The following is a 20,979-nucleotide window of genomic DNA, read 5'->3' as shown; positions in this document are numbered from 1 at the left end:
AATTCTTCCCAAATCTAAGGATCTTGCGGATCAAACGACTTTGGCAAATGATTGTCTGATTGTGATTGTCACGGTTTCCGAGGTGGTGATGGTTGTGGATCCCAAATAAGCAGGCAGGAAGGATCAGCAGATTGTATTTGGCAAACCTGACAGGGTGAAGCAAACACATTCACAGTACAATGACCCGACCCCAAATGGTCGTGCAGGGAGTCCTTTTAACTGCCACTGATGAGGACGACCAACACCTGTGCAACTGAGGGCGGGGCCGTCAGCGCTATCCGTTGGTTGCCAACAAGAACGTGACAGTCTGCCACGGATTGGAACGACCAACACCTGTGCAGGTGCCGGCGGGGCCTACAGCGCCACCCATTGGTCGCCAACCAGATCGTGACAGTGAGACTGTGCAACTGAGAAGTTGACGCACAAGAATCGGGCAGGCTTGAGACTTTTGAGGGGGTGAACGTTTAGCAACCATGTCGCGGTGCCGCTCATAGAATTATTTCCTTGCGGAGGGCGTCTCTTGCAGTGCAATTTTCCCTGACGTGTTGACATGTGAGCCTTTGACGTCAGTCGTCAGTTCAGTCCCCAAAAAGGCAATCGTGATGCATATGGCACGCATGCTCATTACTCATCCTTATCATTGCATCCGACAGAAGCATCTTTGTATGAATCAGGGGGGCTCTCTGTGTGTGTGTGCAGGGGAGGGGGGTGAACAAAGGCCTATTTGTATTCTACGTCCAAAATAAGTTGGAGTGTCATCAAACATGATCCAAGTCAAATGACTGCGCCGTTGGTCCCGTTCCAACGGCAAGACCCTCACGCATAACAAATCGCAATATTTCCCCCGGAAGGACGTTTCACGCTGCGTTGTTGCATTTCGTTCAACAGCCCTGTTTTCTCTTTGTGCTTGTGGCACGAAATTGAAGTACACCCAGAGAAGTTTTGCACGCAGTCTCGGACAAAGTGACAAATGTCTGCCATTTTTGTTGAAGTTTCTCACCAGCAGACAAAGCGCTCGACAAAGGCCTCGAAATTCCTCCACAGCAAGGAGGAGTAGTTGCGCTAATTTACACACGTTGACTTCTCCAAATGTTGGGTTGAGCAAATTGATTGGTGAAATGTGTCTGCTAATCAGTGAATACAACACTTGACTTCACCCAGTGTATGTTTTGAGCACTTTCAAACTACTGCCTCCATTGACTTTTCAATCCAGGTCTTGATTTCCTCGTGAGAGGAGCAGAGTTGGCCTTGTGAGAAAGCGTCTTTTTGGCCCAACGTGACATCAATCAAATTGTCATCTGCATAGTATTGGAAGGAAGCACCACATTTTCTTAAAATGAAACCCAATGGGAGCAGATCCTCTGTGAATAACAGCAGCCCCAGAATTGAGCCATGTGGAACACCACACAAAAGGTTCTGTCAGCTAAATAGAAAGGCTTGGCACACATAACGCATACTGTATGTCACAAAAGTGTGTTGACAGAAATATGATGCTTCATTCTTTTATTCGCACCAGAAGGCTTTTGTTGGCCAGATTTTCCTGAGGCGACAACACACACAAACGGCAATACGTTCGCCAAAGAGCTAATTGCTAATTCTGGTGATTGGCGAGCAGAAAATGCTGAATGATTCCTTATCGGTGCCTCGTCACTGCAATGGGATTTGGAGTGAACGTTTTGTAAATTGTGGGTTTGAATGACAGCTGCGCTCAGAGTTAACGCCTTCCACCCTTCGGCTGTCAAGTCAAGGCCCCTACCTCAATTTAAAAAAAATCTCCATGTGAGAATTACAATAATTGTAATAATAATACATTTTATTTCAAGCGCCTTTCAAAGCTCCCAAGGACCCTTTACAGTCACAGACATGCATAGATAAAATAATAAATAAAACACAATTATAAATAGAAACAAGAAATAAAGCTACACAGAAAATGCAATTTTAAATAGGTGGGTTTTGAGATGTGATTTGAAAGTGGGAAGAGAATGAATGTTTCGAATGTTGGGAGGAAGTGAATTCCAGAGTTTGGGGGCAGAGCAGCTGAAAGTTCTGTCCCCCATCGTGTTGAGACGGGCAGTGGCACACAAAGTGTAGGGAGGAAGAGGATCTGAGGGAAAAAGAGGGAATAGAAATTTGAAGAAGGTCAGATGGGGGGGGGGGGGGGGCAAGATTATGGATAGCTTTAAATGTATAAAGAAGAATTTTAAAGTTGATTCTATATTTGACCGGGAGCCAGTGGAGCTCTTGGAGGACAGGGATGATGTGGTGAAAGGATGAGGTTCTGGTGATGATCCGGGCTGAAGAATTCTGGACGAGTTGAAGTTTGTGGAGAAGTTTCTGAGGGACAACAAGGAGAAGTGAATTACAATAGTCAATTTGGGAGGTGACAATACTATGAACAAGGATAGCAGTGGTGTGAGGGGTGAGAGACGGGCAAAAGTGATTAATATTGCGTAGGTGGAAGTACGCAGATCGGGTTAAGTTATTTATATGGAGTAGAAAGATAGTGCGCTGTCAAGCATGACACCCAGGCTCTTAACCTGATGGGAGGGAGAAACGGTCAAACTGTCAGTAGTGAGAGAGAAACTGTTTGCTTTGCGTAAGATGGATTTGGTACCAACGAGGAGAATTTCATTTTTTTTGCTGTTAAGTTTGAGGAGGTTATGGGTAAACCAGGATTTCATTTCAGAGAGGCCGAGTGAAAGGGAAGAAGGTGGAAGAAAGGCGTCGGCTTTGCTGGAGAGATAGAGCTGGGTGTCATCCGCAAAGCAATGAAAGCAAAAACTACCAAATTTACGGAAAATATTGCCAAGGGGTAGAATATAGGTAATAAAGAGGAGGGGTCCCAAGACACAGCCTTGGGGCACACCAGAAGATCCAGGAGAGGACTGTGAAGTGAAGGAGTTAATTTGGATGAACTGAGAGCGGCCAGAGAAATAAAGGTGGAACTAGCGTAGGGGTGCGTCAGTGATCCCTATGGAGGAAAGTCCGTCAAGCAGGATGGGATGAGAAATGGTGTCAAAAGCTGTGGTGAGGAGAGAAGGTCTCCACAGTGATCTTGTTTGAAAAGCAATAAACAGACATGCTCTGCCCGTGCATTCTGACGGAGTGACTAAAGATGCGCCGAATTTGCGCAGAGTATTTCCAGTACTGGCTTGTGATCGTTTTTGTGACACCGCAGGATCGAGCGCACGCAAATTATGATGAGGAAGGGAAAGCCGCCAGTTGATCAGCCTGTGGGAAACGACTGTGCAAATATCCGTACTTGCTTAATTCATTTTTTTTAGGCTGGGGGGACTTTTTGAAAATATTTATAGATTTCCCCTTAGATAGGCAGTGCTCATTCTAGTGATTGATCAATATCTGTCTGCTCTGCGTGTGAGAAAAGCAAAGCGTGATGAGTGTTGAAGACGCTTTTGAAGCCTTGAAGGGCTCATTGTGATCAACCCTTGCATCACTTGGCTTGCGCTTCTCGGTGCTTTTTCTTGGTGCTTTTCGAGCCAATAGGAGCCCAAGCGTTCATTTTGACCCCCCGTGTGTGTTTTTTGCAGCTGCAGCCGGAGCAGTTGGACTGCGGTGCGGCTCACCTTCAGCACCCGCTGGCCCTACGGAGGCCTCTGAAGGCGCTTCCTTTGTTCCAATACAACGACTTGAGCTCCGTGGCCGTGGACGATGTGCTCAACCACACGGCGCTTTTTCTGGGAACCTCCAATGGACGACTTCGAAAGGTAAGATGTGGCTGCCCGGCCTCTAAAGCTCACACGTTCCATTTTGAAAGCAAAAGCTACTCTCTGGCGAGCCATCCACGCGCTTTGATACACGCTTCGGAAATAAATGAGATATGCACAAATTCAGGGATCTTGACTGGGATGGGACTCCTCAGAACCACCATGCCCCTTCCTAGAACAAGGTTGGAAGCATCTCAATATGGAGTTCATTATTCTGATAAATGCCGACAAGTTTTTCCACTTTGAATCGACATCACAATGTCCCGTGCCCCGTTAGGCAGGGTTGCTTTTTTTATTTAGCAGGAAGTGTGTGTGTGTGGCTCTTTGCAGTAACATAATAAAAAAAGGCTCCTCATCTCTTACTGGTTGGCCACCCCTGCCCTAGACAAACATAAGGCCTCCGTGCCATTTGGGGCCCGCCATCCATTTTTCAGTGCCTCGCAACCTGACCAAAACAAAGAAGAAAAACTAAACTAAAAATGCCTTGACATGGGCTATAGCACCAGTGTCAAAGTCAAGGCCCGGGGGCCAAATATGGCCCGCTACATTATTTTATTCGGCCCACGAAAGCAAATTAAGCCTGTCAAATGCCATGATGCTTGCTGCAGTCCGAATTTCAACATTCCAATGTGTCCCATGTCAACCACAATAACAGTCATTATTCTGGACTTTAAATTTGAAAACTAATTATTCATTAACTTGTTGCATGGATGTAGTATGTGGAGGGGATGAAACATTCTAATGGCTTCCCCAAATTCATCACGCCACCCTGAGAGGAAACCCGAACTACAATGTGGTCCGTCTGCAGCAAAAATGACTGACACTCTTAGGCCACAGGTTGAATAAAAAGAAGTGGCATGAATAATCCTCAAGTAAGTTGACTCACATACATGTCCGTGTTGAGTGCCCTTTGCCCCCCCCCCCCTCCCATGGCATCATCTCCTCCAAAGTTACCCCCACGCCCCACCCCACATGCCCCAGTCAGTTAAGAGGCATCCTGTCCCTTGATGTGGTGCCAATAATTGTTGCCTTCCAGCCTGACACACCAGCCGAAACATGTTAACAAGGTGGCTTGGCCGCGTCTCAAGTACTTGGGCTTTGTTACGAGCACCTTCGACAGAAAAAAAAGGTTCCCGTCTAATTAACAGAATTCCTTAATTCTGTCCCAAGCACATTCTTGGTCACCCCCGACCGGGATGGTTCCGCCTGCCAGCGCCACGGGCGGCGGCACCTCCACCGTGGAGGTGAAAACCCACATGAGCGCTCTCCTGCCTGTTCAGTCCTTCCCGACCTTTTATTCAAAGCCACTTTTGCAACATGAACAACAAGCCCTCGGCCGTGGTTTCTTTCCCGCCGGCTCTGCTCAAGCCGTGCATGGGCGTCAAGGAGTGCGCCAATTGCATCAAATGCACAAGGGGCCGTTCGGGGATGAGAGGTTGAGGGGTACTCGGGTGCCGAGCTGCTGAACATCCAGTCGTTGCTTGATCCTTGATTAGGAAGGCTGCTTGATGATTAGATTGGATTAGCCTTTATTATTCTCACAGTGGAGAAATTTACATTTCACAGCAGTAATGTGATGAAAGGAAGAGGAAATGAAAAGAATGAGAAAAATAAAATGCAAGAGCTGCTGTAAGAGTGCTCTAAAGATGTTTGGCATCATTTGCGCAATTGTCGTTGTTCACCACATGCTCGCTTTACATCGCTTACTGACCCTCAAATTGATAGTTAGTAGCTCGTTTTTTTTAGGCACACCATATTTGGAGGCACAATATCAATGAATGGATGATGATTTTTAAAAAATAAAATAAAATAAAATAAAATAAAATAAAATAAAATAAAATAAAGCTTGGCTCATGGGGACTTGCGCCCGATTGGCCCGCTGAACATGTATTAAAAATAGCTGTTCACCCATCCTGTACATGCATCGGTCTTTATTTATACCATGGGTGTTAAAGTCATTTGCCGCGGGCGGGCCACATTGTTATTTCAATTTCCTCTTGGGGGCCATTATGAATTTGGGGAAACCATTACCGTTATTTTAATGTTTCATCCCCTCCACACATTACATACAGAGCGCACAACAAAATTGACGAATAACTTGTTTTCAAATTTGAAGTCAAGAATGTTATTGAGGTGACATGGGACAGTTTGAAATGTTGGTTCAGACTTTAGCAAGCATCACGGCACTTGACATGCTTTATTTGCTTTCACGGGACGAATAAAATGATGTGGCGGGCCAGATTTGGCCCTTGGTCCTTCACTTTGACACCGATGATGTAAGGGATTAGCCAGCTTGCTGAATCAAAATAGAGCAAGTGATCGAGCTAGCTAGTGATCGAACTAGCTAGCGATTGAGCTATTTAGCTCGCTAGATGAGCATGGAATTTCCTAAGTTTGATTTGCTTTGGCGGGCCGAAATAAAGTGATGTGGTGGACCAGATTTGGCCCCAGGGCCTTGACTTTGAGACATTACAAAACAATAATAATAAATTGTATTTATTGTATTAAATAAGTATTTATAAGCGCCTTTCAAAACTCTCAAGGACACTTTGCAGGCACAGGATAAGAACAAATGTTTTTTCTGCGGGTGAGCAGCGGCAGCCAGACGCGCCATCCTTCACTCAACCTGAAAGTGTACACCGCTAATTCAAATATAAAATGGTCATCGACACAATAACATTCAAATAAAGTAAAACTACCGTTACTCACCATTTGATGACAAAGCTCTGATCTTACCTTGAAATGTGCATTCTTTTCACTGAATATTCAGCGTGAGTCTTGAAACATAAAATATAGCTATATGCGATGGAATCTTTGTAAAATACGCTCAGTAGAAGTCATTTGAAGTGATTTTACAAATTATGGACACAACTTGTCCAGAGGCGTCGGTTGTCCTTCAATTTTTTGTTAGATATCAAGAACATCATCATTCGCTATCAATAATGACATAACACTGAAGTCACATAAACAAATTTCAGAAGCGTAGATCAAAGTGGTTGTCCGTCACGTGAATCGGTCACTGTCACTTTCCGAAAGGTCGCCGACCCGTGCTCGAGCACGACATCCGATGACCGAATGAATGAGCGAAGGGGTGCGCAGGGCAAACATTTGTCATGATGGTGTCGCTGGCCCGTGGTCTGCGAGTATGGGTGTGTGTGCGGCTGCCCGAAGGGCAGCCAGTGGCAGGCTGTTGCCGAGCTTAATGGAGCTGTTAGAGGGCGTAATGCGATTGTGGCTGCGACTTTGACTCAGACGAAAAACAGAGGGGGTGTAGGGGGGGAACCAGCGCGAGCGCAGATTAAGTTACGATGGCTCTTTGGTTGCGTTTGGAGACAGCTCGTGATCAAGTCATTGGGAATTATAAGACTCATTTTTGTTGTTTTCTAATAAAAGACCACCCCCCTCCTCAGTCACAGCTGACTTCCACTTTGGTCTGCTTTTAAACATGCCTTATCTGCTCTCCTAATGAGTGTCTCACCGACCCCCCCGATCCCTCCACTGTCCCCCAACGCACACACACAGTTTGATAGTGACCACGGTAATTCATTTTGTAAACAAGCGGACTTTATCTTGGCCCACTTCCACTTGTCCCTCTTCTGGACTTCTTGGAAACCATCTGAACATTCACGGGACAGGTATGGAATGCAAAACATTTGCCAAGTAACGGCAAGTGGTATTTTTCCCTTCAATGTAATTTTCGGGGCTCTGTTGACGCAGAATGGGACCTTCTTTTTCTTGTCCTTCTTGTATGGTACCCAGCTGTGTTAGCAACTCTTACTCTAACTCTTGTGTTAGCATTTCTTTCATAACTTTGCTGCTGTGAAATGTAAATGTCTCCACTGCGAGACTAATAAAGGCAAATCCAATCCAATCCAATCCAATCCAATCCAATCCAATCCAACAGAGAGGCACCACAAATTTTTGTGTCACTAACCAGTTTGAAATAACCGCATGCTATCAGCTACTAAGAAACAGACTCATCAGGAAGACTAAAATACGCGTTGTAGTGTCAACATAATAATTTTGATGTGGCATGGCAGTTTTATTGGTCACTACAAATCGTCCCTCAATGGGAGTGTGAGCATTGTTGTTTGTCTGTGTGTGCCTTGCGATTGACTGACAATTGGTTCAGGGTGTCCCCCGCCTGCTGCTCAAAGACGTCTGGGATTGGCTCTGATAGAACGATTTTATATGCACATCCTTAAAGGACAACCGACACCATTTTTTTGTTTCCTAACTGACATCAGAAAAACGTTTTATAGCATCTAATGTACCCTAACGGGGATCCCACACCCTTTCTCTTTCACAGGTGACTCTCACTCCAAACATGACGTCGGTCAGTCATCGGACCCTGAAGCTGCCGGCCAGCGAACCCGTCCACCACATCATGACCTTTGATCCCAATGACAGGACCTATCTTTACGTCATGACCTCCCACCACGTAAGACGACCGTTCTGTGTTTCCTCTCCTTCGAAGGCTCGGGCTCAGTGAGCTCAAAATTGTTTCTGCTGGACAATGATCGCGGCGCTCCCCGATTCCTTTTTCGTCAAGGGGCCACCTCGTAATTACAATTGCCCTCGAGGGTCATTCAGAGCGGTGAAACTGCGTCTCGTTGCTGGAGGTGACAAAAATAACATATATCTAGCTATAGAGCTATATAGCTAGCTATCTATGTTTGTCTTTCAGTCTGATAAAAAAAATATATAGCACGCCCCAAACGGCCCCCGGGTCATAGTTTGGACACCAACGATTCACTTACACACAACACGAAAGCATGCACCTTCCAAAAAAGTCGCACCAACACAGCACCTTGGGTTGTTTTTGCAACAAGTGGACGTATTGTGTGTGTGTGTCCTGTGGTTAGCGTCGCGCCCGAGGCTTGCTGGGGCTCGTGTCTGGCACTGGGCGCAACAGCCGCTTTCATGTGTGCGCAGCCCTATTTGGACTTTCACATTCCAAATGGAACGTTTTTGTTGCACACCTACAAAGTCTTGTCAAACATTCTTTGAATTAGATATCAACAGTGGTGGAGCGTCAGGGCCTGCAAGGCCTTCTCTACTGGCCTCAAAATATCTGCATCACAGACTGATGTGGATTTTATTTTGTCCATCAATTGTTCTGAACTACTTCCAAATTGTCTTTCATTGCTTTTCTTTCGCCTGTTGTCTGTTTCCGTATTTAAATCATTAGTTGCCATTCCCAATTTTTTTTCTGAAATTGAAAAGTGTGACGTGGAGTGCCATTCCCGAATTTGTATGGGTTTTGGTTTTTCTTGCGCGGGGCGCCGATAAAGCGCTGGTCAGACCTCTGGCAATGATTTTCTGTCCCACAAGGGGGCAGCATTTGCCGTTTATCCATGTTAGCGGTTTGTTACAGCTTCAGCTGTTGTTAAAGCACCAACAAAACCAATATGTATGTATTGTTTTTGGACAGCCGCCCCCATTTGAAGCTCAGATAACTCCAGACCCATATAACTTGGGAAATAACTCTTTTTTTTTCTAATGAAAGAAGAGAGTCTAAGGTTTCTTACGCTGCTTTGAATGTTTATCTACTTCTAAAGCTCAATATTCTGTGGGTCCTGCAATTTGAGTGAAAATGACAAAAACCCTGGCACTGGAGTGGACACATTTTTGCATTTTGTCTGGCAGTGAATGTGTCCAGCATTTAAAACTGATCATATTACTTCTATATACATTTGTAGCCATGTATAACCTTGTCCCCCGCTATCTGTCTGACCTTCAAATTTCTGTTCCCTCTCGGGTCTCAGATCCTCATCCTTTCTCCACTGTGTGCCCTCTGCCCATCTCAACGGGATGGGGTGCAGAGCTTTCAGCCGCTCTGCCCCCAAACTCTGGAACTCACTTCCACCAAACATCCGAAATATTGACTCTCTTACCACCTTCAAATACCACCACAAAAAAACAATCTGTCTAAAATCACATTCACAGTTTAGATTAATCAGCTCTTTTATTATTTATATCTTCTTTTCCTTTGGTCTTTTCCCTTGACGGGGTCGCCACAGCAAATCAATGTCCTCCATCTTTAGATGTTTGATCTGCATGTTTGTTTTGGCCAAGCTCTTACGTCAGATGCCCTTCCTGACACAACCCTCTGTATTTTTCCGGCCTTGGGACCGGCACAACAAGACTTATGTCCCTTTGTGGCTACAGAACAAGCAACTCGCTCAGTAAAAGGCTCCCAAACACAAAATGGTCATCGGCACAGCAACATTTAAAAAAGCAAAAACTATACTCACCATTTGATGACAATGCTCTGATCTTACCGTGGAATTGGCATCTCTTTCATTCTCTTTCATTCTCTTTAAATGCAGCATCTTCAGATCACATTTCATAAAGTTCCTCTGAATTAAAATGGCTAACTAAATATATTTATTTCCCTCAACATGAAGCTCCTTTGGTACTTTCTCTTGCGTAATTATTTTATGAGTGACGTATTCGAACTTGAAATTGTGCAAGCGTAGCTGTTATCCTTACTTTCATGTTTGGTTGGAGTCGAGAGTTATGGTTTTATTGTTCTGATGTTTTTGTTTTGATTGTAAAGTGTCCTTGGGTGCTTTGCTCTGTGTTACTTCCGGGTAGAGTGAACGCTGGCGCGAATGGCTGCCGTTGCTCACCCGCACACACACACACACACACACACACACACACACACACACACACACACACACACACACACACACACACACACACACACACACACACACACACACACACACAAAAAGTTCTTATCCCGTGACTGTAAAGTGTCCTTGAGAGTTTTGAAAGGTGTTTACAAATTAAATATACGGTATTATTATTATCATTATTTCAGCCAGGATTTGTGACCAGGGTCCGAAATCGACCTGGACGCCTTCACAATCAGTTCTGCAGGCTCACTCGCATCAAATAAGTGTTAATAAAACTGTTACTTTAATTTGATTTGGAGTTGGCGACGCCAAGGCCTTCCTTCTCGCAGGCCTTATTTCCTTCTAGTGGACTTGTAGTCAGTCACACCACACTTTTTAGATGAGGCGCAGTCGCAGCTGCAGTCAAGGTTGTATCTTCATAAAATTGTTATGACGGGTTGGATTGATTCAGACGTAGCACTACTGAAGGCCTCAATGTCGAATGCCCAGCCCTCCACTGGATATCAACAAAGTGAGGACTAGTAAATGCCCCCCTAACTGCCAAAAAGAAATGAGTGTCCACTTGATGTTGTTTTGTCAAATACGAAATCCAATCCAATCCAAACGCTATTTCAAATCGTACACCGTCAGACAAATTAGAATTTTCTGCTTGCACTTGACAGCGCTACGGCACATGACCGTTTGGTACATTTACCAAGTGTCAACAAATAGGGATTTTTGTTTTTTTATTTCTTGCCGTTTGCTTCAGATATCGAAAAGATAGCTCTACGATGTTCATCTTGTGTAGTTGGCGGTGAAATTAGGCTAAAGGTTTCTTTATTTTTGGGAGAAGTGACAATGGTGCAGTCGGTAACTTTTGAGTTTTTTATTTCTTTGCTTTCTGATTGAGCAGATGCTGCGGGTCAAAGTGGCCCAGTGCGAGCAGTGGACGAGCTGCGGCGAGTGTTTGGGAGCAGGCGACGCCCACTGCGGATGGTGCACTTTGGAGAATAGGTAAGATTGTCGGACGCTCTCCTTCTGAATTTTCTGGTTCACGGCAGAATTGGTTGTCCCATTGACGGCAGCATGTTGTCTTGGTCCTGAGTTAGCCAAGTGGCCCATAAGGACTGGAGTTGTTTGAGTGTTGGTTTCGGTTCTTTTGGTTGAGTCGTCGTCGAATCCTTGTAGTAATTGAAGCTGGTCAACCACTGATGGGAGTTCAACGTGTCCCTGGTTTTCTGCATTCGAGGCAAAAGGTTCTGACGGGTCGCTAAAGCCCCACCATTCAACTTTTTTTACACTTCCCAGTTTTGAGTTGAATTCCTTTTGATTGGAATCGTTTGCTTCTAGAGATGTAGCCTAATTCGCTTGGTCTGACCGATTGCATCAATCACATTTCTGGATTCAACAAATGCGACGCTCGGTTGTCCCCTGTGATATTTAACTCGCCATTCCCCAAACCGTTGTAAGTCGCTGTTACTTGGTAATTTCACCACACCTGTCAACCTCCACGGCTCCATGCCCTTACAAACTGTCGTATTTTCCCTCACAAAATACAAAATAATCTTAAGCCATTTTTTTCAAACGTGTTTATTTATGTAGTTTAACATGTTATATTGTACATGTGTTTTATTATATTTCTGTATATATTCTTAATAAATGATGAAATTACAAGTGTTGCTTAAAGGACAACCGACGCCTCCGGACAGGTTGTGTCCATAATTTGTAAAATCACTTTAAATGACTTGTACTGAGCATATTTTACAAAGATTCCACGGCATATTGCTATATTTTACGTTTTAAGACTCGCGCTGAATATTCAGGAAGTCTTGTTTTTGAGTTGGTGACAATTCCTGACGTCACGTCACGACAGGAACGCCCCTGACCGAAAAAGCGACACACAATGCATTTTGGGTACCTTGTTTGGTCTGAAAACTTCGTGTTGATCTGTGTTGATAGCCAAATTAGAAGGAAAACACATAAATAACGCAATGGTGAATCGTTGTGTGTTGTACCAAGACAACTATTTGATATTCGGTGAAACAAATTCCCAGCAGACAAATCAGCCCATTTCCAATGGAGCTTGGGCGCCATCTTCTGCATGTTCTGGGTGCAACACATCAGTCTTGACGCCTCAAAATGACCCGGAAAGACTTCTTTAATCGATTACAAACATTTATGCTTTCCTCTTCAGAACTATTTGAATCATATTCATAACTGGATGAGTAACAAGAAAGCATGATCTCCGAATCTGAAGCCATTGTTTTGATTCTCGAGCAAGGCAAGACGTCTTGGCGTGACTGAAAATGAAGTAGTTTTGGGAGACTTTCAGTCATTTTTATTGGTGTTTTTCATTTGACTAAAAATATCAGCCTGCGTGTTTTGGGTATTTTAGATGCCATAAAACGTTTTTCTGATGTCAGGAAACAAAAAAATGGTGTCGGTTGTCCTTTAATTACTACAGTGTTCTCTATTGTCTGCCACTGTTCCCTTCTTTGCTGACATGAGCACAGACTACTTAACAGGGACATAAAATACAAACCTTTGCAGCCTTGTGACTGGGAAACATGTTTTTCATCAGCATTGTGAAGTGATCGGCAAATGTTGGAGGTATGTTGTGCTCTGCGATGAAATGGCAAAACATCACTTCTGCAGCTGTTGAGGAGTCTTCCGGTTCTTTTTAGGAGCAAAATGAACATCCATTGATCGATATGTTTTCCAGACTTCTGTTTTTGGCGTGGCTCTTTGTATCAAAATGCGTCTTTAAATCATAGAAACCGGAGGCAGCTACTTTCACGTCTTTTTTGCAAGCAACACAATACGAATATTGCATACCTTTCTTCGAAGCTTGTATCAGTCCCTCGTATCGTCCTGACATTTGCTCCCACTCTCTGTGATGCTTGCTTCTTCCATTTAACTTATGCCGTTTTAATTCAGGTTTGGCAATTGCGACTTGATTGCATTCAAAGAAAATTTAAAACTATGTTGTAATGTAGGCCTACTGCTCTGCTTTTTCTTTGTTCACGGGTGAACGAAATTATACAATGGGAAATCCCCAGGTGGCACACGCATGTAGCATCAAACCGTTCGCTTCGTTTGCCACAAAAAAAAACGATACCGAGATAGAGGCTACCGTGGCGAATTCGTTTGACTTGATTGATTTGCCATTTCGTGATAAATTTGCGTTTTTCCGTACAGATTTTCTTGTGCGTCGTACACGTCTTAAAATGCATAAGAAACATACTTTGTACGGCAAAAATGTACAGGTTGACAGGTATGAAGCCAGCTCGCACTCCAGCAACGTGCGAGGACGAGAGTCAAACAGCAAGCGTCGCTCGCCGGCGTGATGACAGCAAATCGGATGAGCGAGTGACTTTTGTGGCGCCGGCCTGTCATCTCCTTGTCTCCTCTCCTTCTCGGTCTATCTGTCGTCCCTTTCTCGCTTCGCCTGCCGCATTGTGATTCTCTCCTTGGCTCAAGTTCTTGTTCTGGCTCTGTCTTGAGCCCGCTCCGATTTTCCAATCGCTTCCAGAATTTGGCCGCAGACTTCGTTTCCCCCTCCCCCGCCGCTGACAAAGGCGCGTAGATTGTGCCGATGGTGGCGGGGTGTGCACACTGGCTCTTTTGACAAGCGAATGTCAGAGTGCGTGTGCATCGCCGCCGCTCTGTTAGCTGATGTCACCGTAGCGCTTTTGATGCACTCTTTACATACCGCTCGGGCCATGCGGAATGGGGCCCCCGCCGCCGTCTCTGTGTTTCTGCTTGATTTTTTGCCCGCTGCGGTTGACTCGCCCGAGAAGCGTTGTTGTCTGGCGAGGGATCCCCGCCGGAGATAACGCTCACTCCTTGATCCAATATTTCATGTTTCAGAGAGCACTTCAATTTCTTGATTGGAATCATCTGGCCTTATCGGGGGGGGGGGGGGGGGGGGGGGGTGCCAGCTAGCTTGCGGCGCTGTTTAGCCGTCTCAGTCGCTTCACACCTTATCTAACGCACACACACACACACACACATACACACTGGCGTGAGAGTGGGGATGAGTTTTCGCAGGTTCTATTTTAGCTGCATATGTTAACTGTTTTTATTTGAAATGGAGGTTTAAAGTACACGCCTTTAGGATTTGCTTAGCTTGCGTGTCGGCTTGTGCATTGAGTGACTTATTGGACCAACAAGAAGCGGAAATCATCCAGGAATCGATTCCATCAGTTAGTTATGTCCTTTTGCAGCTTCAGCGGTCTGTAACCGCAATCCCGTATGTGTTCATGTTTTTTTTCTCTCATTTATATAAAAATCTAAACAATCCGTCAATGTGTATGCATTTCATTGTTGTAGAGCAGTGGTGTCAAAGTCATTTTTTTGCCGCGGGCCGTGGTTACGGTTTCCTATCGGGGAGGGGGGGGGGGTGTTATGAATTTGATTAGAATGTTTCATCCCCTCCACATATTACATCAAGAGCGCCCAACAAATTAATGATTTCAAATTTAAAGTCAAGAAATATGACTCTGATTGTGGTTTACATGGGACAATTTGACATTTTGCTTTGGACTTTAGCAGGCATCATGGCACTTGACATGCTTGATTTGCTTTCCTGGGCCGAATAAAATGATGTGGCGGGCCAGATTTGGCCCCCAGTCCTTGACTTTGATACCCGTGTTGGAGAGCTTTTATGACGCCCCCCTTGGACAGCAAAGGGGGAATTCAAAGCAGCCCTGGTAGGGGGACTCAAGCATACTTCCACACCCATTCCAGTAGGTGGCCCTGGTACTTTGATTGTCTCTGAGTGCGTAGAGGGATTCGAAACAAGCAGCCGTAATTTCTTTTCTTGTTTTGCGTCAATGATAGGTGGTAAGGCGTGTGATGAGTGGCGCTGAACACAGTTCAACACATCACCGACCGTGTGTTCAAGTATGACTGCTGCATTTGCAGAAAACAGCACTTGGAATTTGGGAGATTATTCATGCGGGGGGGATTTTTTTCTTTTGTGGCTTTCAGGGCCATTTGGTGCTATTTTTATCACAGCGGCTGACCTCGTGGCCGTTCTCAGCCCCCCGCCATCGCCTCCGGCGAGACTCAACACGAACGAATGCCTCCTCCGTACGAGGCATTTGTTCACAGACAGGCATTGTGGGCACGTTTGGCGAAATGGCGAGGGGCGGGGAGTGTCCAATTACTTCAAGAATAGCTAATTTCCCTGGATTTCGTGCCGGCTTGTCTGGCGGTGCCTCCAGCAGGGGTTACCATAGCGATCCTTGTGATGTGACCCAAAGTCAAGGTTGTCGCGGCAACGTGACAGGTGAGCTACGAGTATCACGGGCGCACTCGATGCATTTCCAGCGGTGGGGGTCAGCGCTCAGAATCGATGCGATGAGCCGCTCCATCTCAATTAGCGACTGCTTCCGATGCGCTTGGGCGGGGTGGGTCACGCAAGCTCATCAAACGAGCAACGGTGCTGTCCGATGACAAAATGGCCACTTTGGCCGTCCATTCGTCCCCTGAGCTCCGTGCGCTCAGCCGACTTAGCTCCACCTCTTTGTCCAGGTGCGACACGCAGAAGGAGTGCGCCCAGGGCCGCTTGGCGCGTGCCTGGATTGCCATGAGTGAAGGCCCCCACCAGTGTCCTTCCATGACCTTGACGCCCCCAGAGATCAGCCTCGCTGCAGACATCAAGGTGGGCTCAATCACTTTTTTGGGATCAAGCTTTCAACGTGCTTGATCTTGGTCAGCGCCGCAATACCAATCTGAGTTGCTTTGCTAATTTTCCATCCCCGGATTTGGAAATTCAGAGATGAAAATGACAGCAAAGCCAAAAAAATTAGTGGGGAAAATTCATGGGAATCTTTAGTCGGGCAAGCTAATTTTTTTGCACGATTTCTCGGCTAAATCCATCAGCACACGCTCGTTATTATCGGGGGTGTAAGGAAAAATGCAAATGGCGACACGCAGCCTTATCCGAATGGAATGGCAGCCGTTCCATCCCATGATGAGACACGACGTGTCACGAGTCGCTTTGTTGCGTGCGGATTAGCCCGTGATGTGGAGCGCGAAACCCAACCGCAGCCGCAGGAAGTGCAGCTCAAACAGGAAGCGGCAGGCAGGAAGTCAGAGCGGTGAGGGGGAGTTTGTAGGAAAATGATTTCATGGCCCTGAACAATAGGAGAGCTTTTAAAGACACATTTTTTTACGACTGTGTTTGTGATGGCATTCCGTTTGAATTTGTGCGGCCTTGGAACATTTCCTCTCCATTTTTCCCACGTTGACATCACTTTGCTCAAAATGGCCTGGCGTCAGAGAGGTCTTGTGTTTCTCCCGTTCTGCCTGTTCAACGTCATCGCATCGCGTTCTACAATTTCCATCTGGAAAAAAAATGGCAGCTTGCCATTTATTCACCGTTCAAGTCCTGGCACTAGTTTGGACTACGCCGGGCGCTTAAAAAAACTGTTGAAGCTCACGGCTGTGCGTTTACACCTCAGGACGTGGGCATCCTTATCAACGGCATCGTTCCCGACCTGGTGGGCTTCCGGGTGGAGTGCGAATATGGGCCGGGCCTGCGAACGGCCGCCACCTTGCACCTGGGCCGCGGCCCCGCCCAGATCCAGACCTGCCCCCTCCTCGCCCTGCACCGCTACCTCCCCATCCTCCCGGGCGCAGGTAAGGCCTGCGTCTGCGTTGATGTGTCTGTTTGTTGCTCTGCCTGCGCGCCCGCTACCCTAACGAGAAGGAGCCGTTTCCAAATTGGAGGCACGCTTGGACTTTGACTCTGCCTGACAAATTTTCCGCCTGCTTTTATTTTGGCAGATCATCTGGCGGTGTCAGTGGCGATCAAGGTGAACGGCACATCCGTGGTGTCCGGAAGCTTCGTCCTCTACGATTGTGGGCGGACCGGAACGATAAACCCCCAAACCTCGTGAGTCGCACCGAACGTCGGCCGGCTAGTTCAAAGGCCTTTCCATGTTTCCTATCTGGGCTTTGGTGGTTAAATTCAGTCAAAGGGTTTTCGAAGGTCTCGGTTCTCAACCAATTTGGTTTTGGACCACATTTTGGTTTTTTTATGGCCTCGGTTTACAACCAAAAATGTTTTCTTGAGCAAACTGAGTGCACCACTTGACTCCCCTTCGCTTACACATACGTCACTTCCTCATGTCACGTCTCTTTGTGACTGACGCATTAGTATTGTTGAATCAATTTTTTTCTACTAAGAAGCAGGCGCGATAGGCTGAGATCTCTGCAAATGCTGTAAAATAATATATGTAAAGTCTCGTTATATCGATATCGGATATATCGATAGTCCCGGTTATATCGATACTATTTCTATGCACGTACGGAGAAAATTACATGCAAACAGGGTCGGATATATCGATAGTCCCGGTTATATCGATATTTTTTCGGACTCCCTTGAATATCGATATAACGAGACTTTACTGTATAAATAAAAAGTTTAAAAGTGCTTTAAAAAAGTTTTCTAGACTTGGAACAGATTACAAATTTTTACATTGATTATAATGGGAAGTGCTCTTTTGGTTTTCAAACAAATCTGTTTTCGATCAGGTTTCTGAAACTGATTATGATTGAAAACTAAGGTTTGACTGGAGTACCGTCATGTTCTGCTGGGGTGGGTGGTGGGGGGCTGAAGTTTTCCCGATGCAGGATCAAAGGCACGATTAACTCATTCACTGCCAGACGATGTGCAAAAATGTGTCCACTCCAGTCCCAGTGTATTTGTCTTTTTCACTCAAATTGCAGGACCCACAGAATATTGATTTTTTTTTAAAGGCACGGCAGGGAATTAAACATCCAATAACGCCACTGTCTGTAATAAAAGCATCAGTCACAAATTAGATACCAAGGAGACAGTATGAACTTAACACATCTACACAGAATACGTATTGAGTTTTAGGACTACATAAACATTCAAGACAGCGTTAGAAACCTTAAACTCTGTTTTTTCATCAGAAAAAAAGTTAATTGCTAAGTTATATGGGTCTGGAAATATTTGATTGAAATGGGAGCGGCTGTACAAAATACCATACAATACATGTAGTGTTAGACAAGTTGCGTCCATAATTTGTAAAATCACTTCAAATGACTTCTACTGAGCGCATTTGACAAAGATTCCACCGCATGTAGCTATATTTTACGTTTTAAGACTCGCGCTGAATATTCAGGAAGTCTTGTTTTTGAGTTGATGACGATGCCCTAGGCGACGTCACGGAGGGAACGCCCCTGACCGAGAAAGCGTCACAATGTATTTTGGGTTCTTTTTTTCATCTGAAAACACCGTGTTGATTGTGAAATTAGAAGGAAAACTACATAAATAACGTGATGGTGAATCGTTTGGCAGCCAATTGCGGTAACACACATAAAGAAGGTGTAAGTTTACACAAATTACCAGCGAACAAATCAGCCCATTTCCAACGGAGTTTGTGCGCCATCTTGTGCATTTTCTGGGCGCTACGTTGGAGTCCAGACGGCTTTAATCGATACGGAAGGACTTGTTTAATCGATTGCAAACATTTATGCTTTCCTCTTCAGAACTATTTGAATCATATTCATAACTAGATGAGTAATAAGAAAGCATCTTCTCCGAATCTGAACTCTTTGAAGCCATTGTTTTGATTCTGGAGCAAGGCAGTTTGTGATGGAGTATCCTGACGCGTGACGTCACGGACAAAGGGGCGGGACTTTCTGAATCTCTCCAGTTTTGAGCTCATTAGTGGCAGTTTTGGGCAACTTGAAGTCATTTTTATTGGTGTTTTGCATTTGACTAAAAATATCAGCCTGCGTATTTTGGGTACTTTAGATGCTATAAAACGTTTTTCTGATGTCAGTTAGGAAACAATAAAATGGTGTCGGTTGTCCTTTAATAATAGCTGAAGCTGTAACAAAGCACTAACATTGACAAAAGGCTAATATTGCCCCCTCGTGGAAGGGAAAAAAACGTTGCCACAGCGCTTTATCGGCACTCCCGCAAGACAAAAACAAAACCCGAACAAATTTGGCAATGGCTCTCCACGTCGCACCTTTCAATTTTTGAATACATTTGGTAATGGCAGCAAGTTAATATGCTGTCGCGCTAAGCCAAAGGAAATTGGAGATTTCTGTCTGGCCGCTCGGGCTGGATCTTTGTTTTTTGGTAACAAAAAGGCTTTCTCCTATCTGGAGGCCATCAAGCCCCCTCCCCCACCCCAGAATGTGATTTATCCGATGGGTGCGTTTGGGGCCGCGACGGCCGAGATCGCAAGGGCTTTTTGAAGATGGCGCGAAGCTGCCAAGGCGCGACAGGCGCAGGTGGATGCGTGCGAGCCTCCACCCAATTTGCGCGCGTGACGACAGTTTGCGGCAAAGGTGATAATGAGCCAGGCGCCACTCTCGCAGGATGGGCGTTGCCTGACCAAGCCGACGCGCCGCTCCGTTCGATCACGTTTTTGTCACCTCAAGGCGTTTTGGGTTGGGAAATATGTTAGCGTGACCCACTTGTGGCCAATCTGCGCTCCTTTTGTGGCAAGCAATCGCCTTCATTGTGCGATTTCAGATGCTGTCCATCTTTTTTTTAGGCAACTAAAATCATTCCACCTCTTTGGAGCAAGACTGAAATGAATCCATCAAACCTACAAACTGGAAATCTCACGCGCCATCGAAATGGACTGACAAAACCAAGGGGCATTTTCCCCCAAATCATAATTTATTTTTGTTCGCTTTCTTTGGCTTCGAATCAGAATCAGAATCAGAAAACCTTTATTCCTCCCACAATGGGGAAATTGAATTTTTCCAAAGAATTATATGTTTTCTTGATTAACAATATTTTATTTTGAGGTTAAATTCTTAGCGAAAGAAAATAGATGGTTTGAAAGGGGAGTAAAAGAATCTATTTTCATAAAACAGCAAACCCTTCGCTAAATCGCCATGGTGAGGTGAGGTTTGGATCATTCCTACAACAGATTTCTTAGGCAACATAGGATTAGTTATGCTGATGAGGTGATACCAGAGCAAATGGGGCAGTCAGGCCAGTCGTAGACCTCATAAACAGGCAGGACAATAGAAGTAATCAGGGTACTTAAAGCAGGGACCTATCATAACAGAGTCTGGCGCCGCCACGCCTGGACAGTAGGGATATATATATAGGGCCAAAACTACCAGTAAAATTTTAATTCGCTGACGAAGCCTCTTGGATAAGAAGTGAAACGTCCGACACCTTCAAAGAAGTACAGATGACAGCTGAAGAAACCTTCTCATCGAAATATTTTAGTTTCCCATTTTTGCTGCTAATATTGGTCTTGGTCACATCTTTATGGGCCAGATGGGCAAAGTTCTTCCGCAAAGCATACAATTGTCCACCTGTGAAAGTCTCCGCATGTTTGTCTCAAAAGTGCACATGCACGAGATCGTAAAGTTGAAGACTTTCTTCCAAACTCTCCTTTGGCCCCACACTAAAGTTTGGCCAACCCAAATCAGCCCAATCGCGTCCAAGTTAAATACACAAACGGGCCTGCGCGGTTTGTTCCTCTCAGTGGCGCTGTGATGTTTGATTTTCACTCTGAACTCCAGTCGCAGTGGAAACGGACAAAAAATAAAAACAACGTTGCCACTGTCAACAACGGTTGTGGGAAAGTCCCCCACCCCCTTTTTTAGCA

The 20,979-nt window shown here is 45.3% G+C and overlaps 1 protein-coding gene across 1 annotated transcript in view; it reads left to right on the top strand.

Annotated features, from left to right (window-relative positions):
• Positions 1-20,979, top strand: part of plxnd1 (plexin D1) — an 82,891-nt gene that overhangs the window by 4,197 nt on the left and 57,715 nt on the right. The window contains exons 2-7 of the mRNA XM_089005386.1: positions 3,549-3,725; positions 8,035-8,166; positions 11,265-11,365; positions 15,890-16,019; positions 16,822-16,999; positions 17,147-17,255. Of these exons, the coding sequence (XP_088861512.1) occupies positions 3,549-3,725; positions 8,035-8,166; positions 11,265-11,365; positions 15,890-16,019; positions 16,822-16,999; positions 17,147-17,255 (827 nt within the window). The remainder of the gene's footprint in view (positions 1-3,548; positions 3,726-8,034; positions 8,167-11,264; positions 11,366-15,889; positions 16,020-16,821; positions 17,000-17,146; positions 17,256-20,979) is intronic.

The sequence above is a fragment of the Hippocampus bargibanti genome, linkage group LG01 (genome assembly GCF_051943395.1).
Source record: "Hippocampus bargibanti isolate YZ-2025 linkage group LG01, ASM5194339v1, whole genome shotgun sequence".
In the NCBI taxonomy this organism is placed as follows: Eukaryota; Metazoa; Chordata; class Actinopteri; order Syngnathiformes; family Syngnathidae; genus Hippocampus; species Hippocampus bargibanti.
Note: the sequence above shows the minus strand (reverse complement) of the source record. Positions and strands in the feature narration are given on the sequence as shown.